Source organism: Oryzias melastigma, linkage group LG9, assembly GCF_002922805.2.
Source record: "Oryzias melastigma strain HK-1 linkage group LG9, ASM292280v2, whole genome shotgun sequence".
In the NCBI taxonomy this organism is placed as follows: domain Eukaryota; kingdom Metazoa; phylum Chordata; class Actinopteri; order Beloniformes; family Adrianichthyidae; genus Oryzias; species Oryzias melastigma.
This window is the reverse complement of record NC_050520.1, coordinates 10,842,642-10,851,093: the sequence shown is the minus strand read 5'-3', so window position 1 is coordinate 10,851,093 and position 8,452 is coordinate 10,842,642. Positions and strand designations below refer to the sequence as shown.

The 8,452-nt window shown below is 38.7% G+C and overlaps 1 protein-coding gene across 1 annotated transcript; it reads left to right on the top strand.

Annotated features, from left to right (window-relative positions):
- The first annotated feature begins 3,298 nt into the window (after positions 1–3,298).
- atoh1a (atonal bHLH transcription factor 1a) lies at positions 3,299–6,669 on the top strand. The gene is made up of 2 exons (XM_024275879.2): positions 3,299–4,162; positions 4,330–6,669. The coding sequence occupies exons 1-2, from the start codon at positions 3,919–3,921 to the stop codon at positions 5,109–5,111; spliced, it is 1,026 nt and encodes a 341-aa protein (XP_024131647.1). The 5' UTR covers positions 3,299–3,918; the 3' UTR covers positions 5,112–6,669.
- Positions 6,670–8,452: the final 1,783 nt, after the last annotated feature.

The window sequence follows — 8,452 nt, the reverse complement described above, 5'->3', positions numbered from 1 at the left end:
TATTCTTATTGTTTTTTTTTAATCTTTTTTCAAACTTTTTTTGCCTAACAAAAATGATGTTTGTGATAGTATGTAATAAGATGAATTTGAGGATGGCATTGCACAATTGCATCTAAATTTTGCATCAAGCATCAAAATAACAAAGATTTTTTTTAAGATGAAGTTTTTAAGTAACTGAAACAATAGATCTGTTATGCATTTTCTGCCAAAATTGTAGAAAATTATTGGATTTTTTTTTCCTAATTCCGACACTTGCCAAAAATTAAAAATAAAAAAAAATCAGATTCTGTACAGTGGACAGGACTTACTTTTACAGGAAGAAACTGCCAGCAGAACTGCGGTCATAAAGTCTCAAGCAGAAAAATTATGAAGGACCAAAAAGAGAGACACAAAACCCTGGGAACTCCTGTCAGGAAAGAAAAAGAAAGCATGGATCAAGAGTAAAAAAAAAAAGGTAAGTAAGGAAAGATGCTGATTTTGAGTATGACTGTATGTGGTGGAGCTTAGCCTCCATATACCTCCACCGTGTAGAAAGTGACTGTTATAATGCTGAAATGATTTGGTTACAAATGAAGGGGAGCTCAAATTATACAAACTTGATATTACCTCATCAAAAATGCGTGGGTGTTTAACCAAATAAACCATTTTCAGAATATTTTTGAACAATCTGATTAGAAAAAAAAAGTGTCCATCTTTAAAAAAAAAGGTGTTTTGCTGATACATTTTTATCAACTTATGTAAAAAAGAAAAAAAAGTATCTATTTTATAAAGTTACTTAAGTAAGTTAGTTATTTTGTTGTTGTTTTTGCAAAAGAAAATTACAGTTTACCCTGTTCCAGAAGTCTAAGTGTTATAACATATTCTAAAATTCCCTTAAAGTTAACATATTATTATTTATATTAATTAAGCAGAATATTATTTCTCTAGATTTCTGCCCATTCAGAGAATTCTGCATGTATATTTTTTGCTTGTTTACTAAGACAAAGATTTTTCTACTCAAGGTTTAGGAAGCCAGTTCTAAGCTGCTGTGCACAATTGAGGAGACTCGAGAAAAGACAAGCGCCTGAACTGAGAACTCCTGACACATTCACTCCAGCATTTGCTGCAGTTGTGTTTCTTCACCACGTAGTGGCGCTGTTTGGCTCCAACAAACACCTCCAATTTTCTTATTTGAGTTTGGATATTCTGTCTCTTAAAACTGTTTAAGTCAACGAGTAAAGATATATTTAAAAAAAAAAGTTTATGGAATAATTTATCATATTAACACAATCAATGAGTAACAACCAGTTTCAATGCCAACATTTTTTAAATAAATTTTGACATATTTTTTTATTTAATATGTGTAAAATGAGAGAGAGAAAAAAGGAAGAGTAACATATATTTTTGGTTTAAATTTCCAAGACAAAACTTGCTTCTGTCATTGATCCTACAAATCAAATTGACCTACATCTTCAATGGAGATGTGAAATAATTGGAATCCTGCAATGAGCATAAAAAAATGTTTTTTTCCTCTGATCCCAGCTTCCAGTCAGATATCTTGACTTTTAATGCATGAGTCTCATAAGTTACTAAAGTATGTTATCCATAAATCGAGGTGCTCCACAGCATCTCAAAATTAAGATCCTGATCTTAATTTGAAAGAAAACTTTTTTTTCTGTGATTTCTGTGCATTTATTTCTTGCAACTCCTTAAATACTCAAAATAGTCTGAATCAATCAGAATCAAGAAAAATAAATTAATAATTTGGCTGATTTTGGAATCGTTGTCCTCAGATTTATGTGTTTACAACTTTTAAACAACCTATGAAAAGAATTCATTGATTTTAATACTAATCAAACCACTAAAAATTTAAAACCATCTTGTTTCTTGATGTCTTAAATGGAGAAAAAGAAAATCGTTTTTCATGACATTGAACACTGTAAAAGGTCTAAAAGACATTTTTAATCTCTTATGGAAGAGTTTATTACAAGAACCACCTTTACATCTTTGGACATCCATCTGTAGAGGTTGATTCAGAGCTGCTTGTGTTTATAAGTTCTGCTATCTGAAACTTTTTCTTATGATTCAGCATCAGTTTTTCCCATAGCAGACTTTTTTGTGATTTTGAACCAATTTTTTCTTTAAATAAGGCTTATTATTTTTAATAGTTGTATTTTTTGTATTATCCAGGTTTTTTCAACTGTGTACTATAGTTATATGTAAATAAATATATACATGGCAAGTATTTTTTAAACAATTTAGGATTGAAGAAAATGTGTATTTTGCGCTAAAATCCACTTAACATGTTAAAAATGTAATTGCAAAAGAAATTTGTCACAATCTTGATCTTTTTGTCTCTTAAAATGACGGATAAAGTAATAGAATTAAACAAATAAAAGTTGGGATCACTATCAAAACTAATAGTTTGGATTTGGAAGAGCTCCTGTCTGTGTTGTAAAAATCCCCCTGCGCCTCGCCTCGCCTCACTCCAGCCTCGTGCCCGTCGAGCCCCGGTCTCCAAGGAGATGAGGATGAGAAGGGGTAGCACGCAGACTCCTCTTGCGCATTGGAATGGGAGCCTGCCCTTCTCCCTGGAGGACTCCCCACAGGCGTGACCAATGGAACATAGAATCTCCATTGTGTCTGCGACACTTTAATAATCGCCAGCTACAATATCCAACCTGTTGGTAGCTTCAGGAGCCCCGGCCAGCCCGTTGGATGGGAAGCCGTGTAGGTGGGGGCCAGCGCTCGGCGCCAGAAGACGTCCCCATCATGCATACATGAATAAAAAGAAGAAAAGAAAGAGGCCAGTCTATCTCTGAAATAGAGGGATTTCTCTTCAGCTTTTTATTTCGAGTTTGCATCATTTTATACTCATTTACACGAACACTGAGCCACTGTATGGTTAAGTGGATCACTGCAATTAGACCTGGAAGCCAATTTCCACATAGTAATTAGTCCATTGTTCATTTGGCCTAAAGTTGACATATCAGTGGTTGCGTTGATGGAGCAGATTGTTGTCTTTTGTTTCATTTGTTCTCTCCATCCTCCTGCTGCTTTTTTTTAAGTGCAACTTTGAAGGAAACCACTGTAAAAGTGTAGGTGTGCGTGCGCACTGGCGCGCTGCGCTGCGCTCTGCGCGCCGCTCTGACAAACAGTGTCGAGCGCGACACCCCTGCTCATGTTTCCGTTCCCTGTGAAGCCTTTTTCTTACCGACAGGGCGTTCCGAGAGCCGGATCAAAAGCTTTTTAGACCAGTTACAAAGGAAAATGGAAACTGGAGACGAACATGGGATGGATGAAGTGACAATGAGCGCGCGAGCCCCATGATTTTTTTTAAAGCTGACTTGTGGTCAAGCTTGACTTGTTTCAGAGTCCAGAGGCATTGTCCTGCAGCTCACGCACAGTTTATGTATATATGATGACTTTCCTTTCTAAATAAAATAAAATGTTTGTGGAGTCAGCAGGATTTATTTTTTTCCCTTCATCTCCAAGAAAGTTTGACGATGTTTTTCAAAAACTGAGGGTGGCCAATTGACCCTGTTCAACCTTTCCAGACTCCCCCTCCTCACCTTAGCTGTGAACACAATGGCAGGTCAGGTGGGGGATTTTACTCCCACGTCTCACGCTGTCCACGCTTCTCACCTAAGCGACCATCACGACTCGCACGTGCGTCCTGTGGGAGGTTCCCCTTACCCCCTTAAATCGTTACGTTATCATAAACAGTCCTGCTTCCAGGAGCCATAATCACCTCTCTCGGGCTTTGCCGAGACATCTCATTGGACGTCAACACGCGACCAGCGCGAGGAGGGGGGCTTCCAGACGCGTGCCGCTTTTTAAACCGACGCAGCGTCTTCAAAACACCAAAGAGGGAGTCACGCACGCGACCGTGACATTCACACAGCGCGCAGCATCCCCTAAAAAAAGTTTGTTTGGAGCATGGATGTGTTGACTCTGGAGGATTGGAGCAATGGCGCACGGGAGGTTGCGGCGCTCAGGGCGCAGCAGCAAATCTGCGGCAGTCCGGGGACGCAGCAGCTGGAGGAGTCCAGCTACGAATCTGGAGCCACGCTCGTGGACAGCGGCAGTGACCCACGCGCCTGGCTGGCTCCGGCTTCTGGCACCTGTGAGCCACACGACTACCTGCGGCACTCGCCGTACTCCAGCAGCTGCTCTTACAACGGTGAGGACGCACGACTTTTACGCACGGATAATTCAACTTATAGACAGCTAGAACATTTAAGAAAGATGTCAGATAAAACTTTTTTAAAAATAAAATAACGTTTTTTAAAGGTTGGGTTAATGTCTGTTTATTTATTTAAAGCTTTTTGTCCTTTTTCACATTTTCAGAGGCGGACTCCCCGGGGTCCTCGGGACATCCAAGCCCTCCCAGCCACAGAAAATCTGCCAAGAGCCCCTCCTCCCCCTCTCTCAAAGTTAGGGACCTGTGCCGACTGCGTGGCGCGACCGCGGGGGGCAAAGAGGAAGCCTCCGCCAGACACAGAGCCCCCTCCAGCAAGCCCGCCAACGGCATCCAGAAGCAGAGGAGAGTGGCGGCCAATGCGCGCGAGAGGAGGCGCATGCACGGGCTCAACCACGCGTTCGACGAGCTGCGCAGCGTCATCCCCGCCTTCGACAACGACAAGAAACTTTCCAAATACGAAACTCTGCAGATGGCGCAGATTTACATCAACGCCCTGGCGGAGCTGCTCCAAGGTCCACCGTCGTCCACGGACAGCTCCAGCGGCTCCCCAGAGCGTGACATTATGCTGTCGTCTCCTGAGACGGCGGACAGAGCCCCCGCGTCCTCACGCACGACACCAGCTCCCGCGCCAGTCCCCGGTGCCACTTTACCCGGCGGGATGCCCTTTCGGTCCCCCTTTGAAGAGAGCTCGTTCCCCGCCAAAGCTGGAGATGAGACGTCCGCGCCCTCTCCATCCTCCTCCATGCGCGCGGCCGCCTCCCACTTCGGCTGTGGAAGCAAAGGGTCCCCACGGAGCGACGGGGAGTTCTCCCCACATTCCCACTTCAGCGATTCGGATGAGATCGCGTTGGAACTTCACTCCAGTGAAGAAGAAGATCTTTCAGAACTCAAGCTGCCCAGCCACCATCACCACACAGTTTCCTTCTGAGCTGTTCAAGCCCCTTCTGTAATGTTCTGTGTCAATCAACCACTTTTGCATTTTTTAATTCATTTTCTAAAAAGAAATTGTCAAAAATTTGAGTTCTTCAGTTTGTTGCATCATTTTTATACAATATAATTCGGTTCTGCCAATAAATTAATGTTTCAGTTTGAGCCGGAAGACCCCCCTGCCATGAAAAAAACCGTCTTCCACATTTATGCATCAACTTTTATGAATCTAAAAATATTGTTTTGTTTGTTTTTGTAATTTAAAGTTTTTTATGTTTCATTTTGCAACTTTAAAAGTTCTTGACGTGCACTTTAAAAGAAACAGCCAAGAGGCTTTAGATTTGCGACTTTCCTTCCCCTTAAAAACAACAACAAAAACAAATTCATTTAGTTTAGTGTAGCACTGCCATACCTGTAACTTATTTACCGTAGCCATCATCACTTCCGTCTTTTATAACTTCTTTCACTGGCTGAAATGATTCATATGCAATGTATTTATTTCTGACACATTTTCTTTTGTTTTGCTTTTTATAACTGTTCGTTTTTGCCATTCTTTGTTATTTTCATTTGCTTTTGAGAATTTTAAATAAATTTAAAATAAAGAAAATGAGATTTTTGTCTTTGTCTCTGTTGTATTTATGTTTTTGGATAAGCAAACAACATCATCAGGATTGTTTTATGGCGAATGTTGCAGCACTTGTACTTAAAATAACATTTATTATGAAGAATTTAGTTAAAATTAACTTTATAACCTTTTGCCAAAAAAAACAACTTTTTATAATATTTTTATTATTTTTTTGTATAATTTGACTGAGAAACTTTAATAATTTTAAGACAAACTGTTGGACCAGTCAGCTGAAGTGATTTAAATTTAGTTGGACAAACTCATAACAATTGCAATGTTAAGTTTATTTTTAATTCGATTTTTTCACAAAAAAGAAGAGGTAAAATTCTTAAAAATCACCTTTCAAATACCAAATAACACAAATTGACATAAGTTCTCCTACAGCCTTTTTACAGTTACAATTTTTAGAGTTTGGCAACTTTTTTGAAACACAAAATATTTTAATAACAAGACTGCAATAACAGAATCCTAAAACTATTTAACATTGTATTTGCGTTCTTAAAAAAAAAAAATATAAAGTCACATTATTCGATAAAGACGGGTTAACGATTGCAAGGAGACCTTAACTCTTTAACTGCCTGCTCAACTAAATGGTAAAATCTATTTAGAAAACTTGTAGTTAAAAACATTCGTTTTATGTATTACACGAAAAAAGTAGCAAAAAAACGTAATATTTTAAATTGATCTTGTCTTTCTTGATAGTTAGGGGGATAAAAGTTGCTTTGTTTTTATGTGAATATTTAAAAAATAAAATACAAATTTAAAAAAACTTTTAAAAAAGACAGTTTTGAAAAAAAATGTTTTTAGCGACATTGAGGTTGAAAAGGCATTAGCAGGGAAATTTATTTCTTTGTTTGTTTATTTATTTATTTTCTCATAACAAAAGTTTGTCTCCTCCATTAAAGCTGTCGTTCTTTTATTTACAAAAAAAAAAGCAGATGACTTAGCAGGGAGCGTGCGTTAATTCCAGCCTTTTGTTGGCGGGCTCGTGGGCCGAGGTGTTGGATGGCCTCAGAGGAGCACGCGCTGTCAGCTGGTGAGCGCTCGCGGGTGCCCGCCCGCCCCGCCGCGTCCCCGAGGACCTGCCTCGAGAGCGAACACGCTTTTCTCAACTAAAGAAAGTTGCTCACTTCATCCCACCAACCGACCTGCACCACACACACGCGCGCGCACACACGGAGCCTTTATGCTGGAATCAAACCATCAACTTTCCCAAAGTCTGTTCACAAAAGGTGGGTCTCTGCAAAAGAAAATCCAAACATTTCCAAATTATTTATGAATGTCAACAACGCGTTGCAGCCAATCAAAGCGCGCGCCCGTTAATGGCACGGAATAAACGAGTGTATAATAAGCTCGATGTGATCAATTATTAAGAGAATTAATGCAGAGCATAGAGAGGCAGTCTTCTGAGAAGAGTTCGACTAACGGTGAAATCAGATCAAGTTTCAGTAAACAGTTAAAAGAGCATCCAGTACTTCACCTTCTCTGCAGGAAAACGACTCAGAATTCACTGAAGATGAGCAGAAAGAGGCCAGTGTGGGTCCGATTGTTCTGAGCGGTGACTTAAATGATATTAAATAACAAAAAGGAGATGTTATGAAAACGAATAATGAGATCTAGATAGATACAGTTTCAAAAAGAGCCACAAGAAAGAAAATTCTCAGATAAGAATCACTTTTAATGTTTCATTTGAATCTAAAAAGAGTTATTATCAAGACTTGGGTTGATTCTTCAACCTATTTATGTTAGATTTTTGGAGCAAAACAATTTTTGGGGGTTATAGTGGTTTTATTTTTATGAATTTTCCAAAGTATTTCTATTTTTCCTGAGTTAAAATGAACCAAGAAAAAAGTTAGTCCCTTTTATAACTTCTGAATTTAGTTAAAAACAATCCAACTTGGGTGTTTTTTAAAGTTTTTAGTGTGTAAATACACCCTTAAAATGGTTTGATCCAATTCTTTGGTTTTTCCTGTTTGACTTTTTGGTGCAATACTATTTTTGGGGTTTATACTGGTTTCATTTATGTCTTTTCATAAGTTTTTAATTTTTTCCTGAGTTCAAATTATCCAGAGAAAAAGTTAGTCCCTTTTTTAGTTAGGTTAAAAATAACCCAAATCAGGTATTTTTAATTATGGAGTTGTTGGAGTGTAAATACAAAACTCTTGGTTTGGAAAACAACTTTATTTTTGGCTCTCAACAGGTGGGATGCTGTGGGTAGGCCTCGGTTTCATTGTTTCAGCCACATTAATTATTTACAGCCGGGCGTTATGAAATATACCAACAACAGAGAGCTGGAGTAGAACCGGAGACGCTCATGTGATACTGTTGACAGTGAACTGAAGGAGTAACGGCGTCACGTTGAGCTTCTCTCATTTTCTGCCACATTTCTTCCTAAAGTTGTAACATTATTCCCTTCAGTTTAATTTTTTTATTTATTTAATCATAATTTTCTCTGGATTTTATTGGCACAATGAAACTAAAAGATGCTATTTATATGCAAAAGTCCCAATAATGAAGGCATTTTATTGTGAAATTCAGTATTTTTTACGTTTGTCTTCAAAAAGTTGTGCAAAGTTCATTCATTCCCAGTAATAAGAAAGAGGCAATGACAAACTCGATAAGTATAATCACAAAAAGCGCATTCCCCTTCTTTTATTTTAATGAAAAGGCCGACACTTGCATTTTGGATGAGATATGGGGAGCCGAGTTGTGTGCTG

Excerpts from the sequence above, each read along its gene's own strand:
- atoh1a (XM_024275879.2), top strand. The coding sequence starts at position 3,919 with ATGGATGTGTTGACTCTGGAGGATTGGAGCAATGGCGCACGGGAGGTT. Across the intron at positions 4,163-4,329 it reads CAGCAGCTGCTCTTACAACG|AGGCGGACTCCCCGGGGTCC; the intron begins GTGAGGACGCAC and ends TCACATTTTCAG.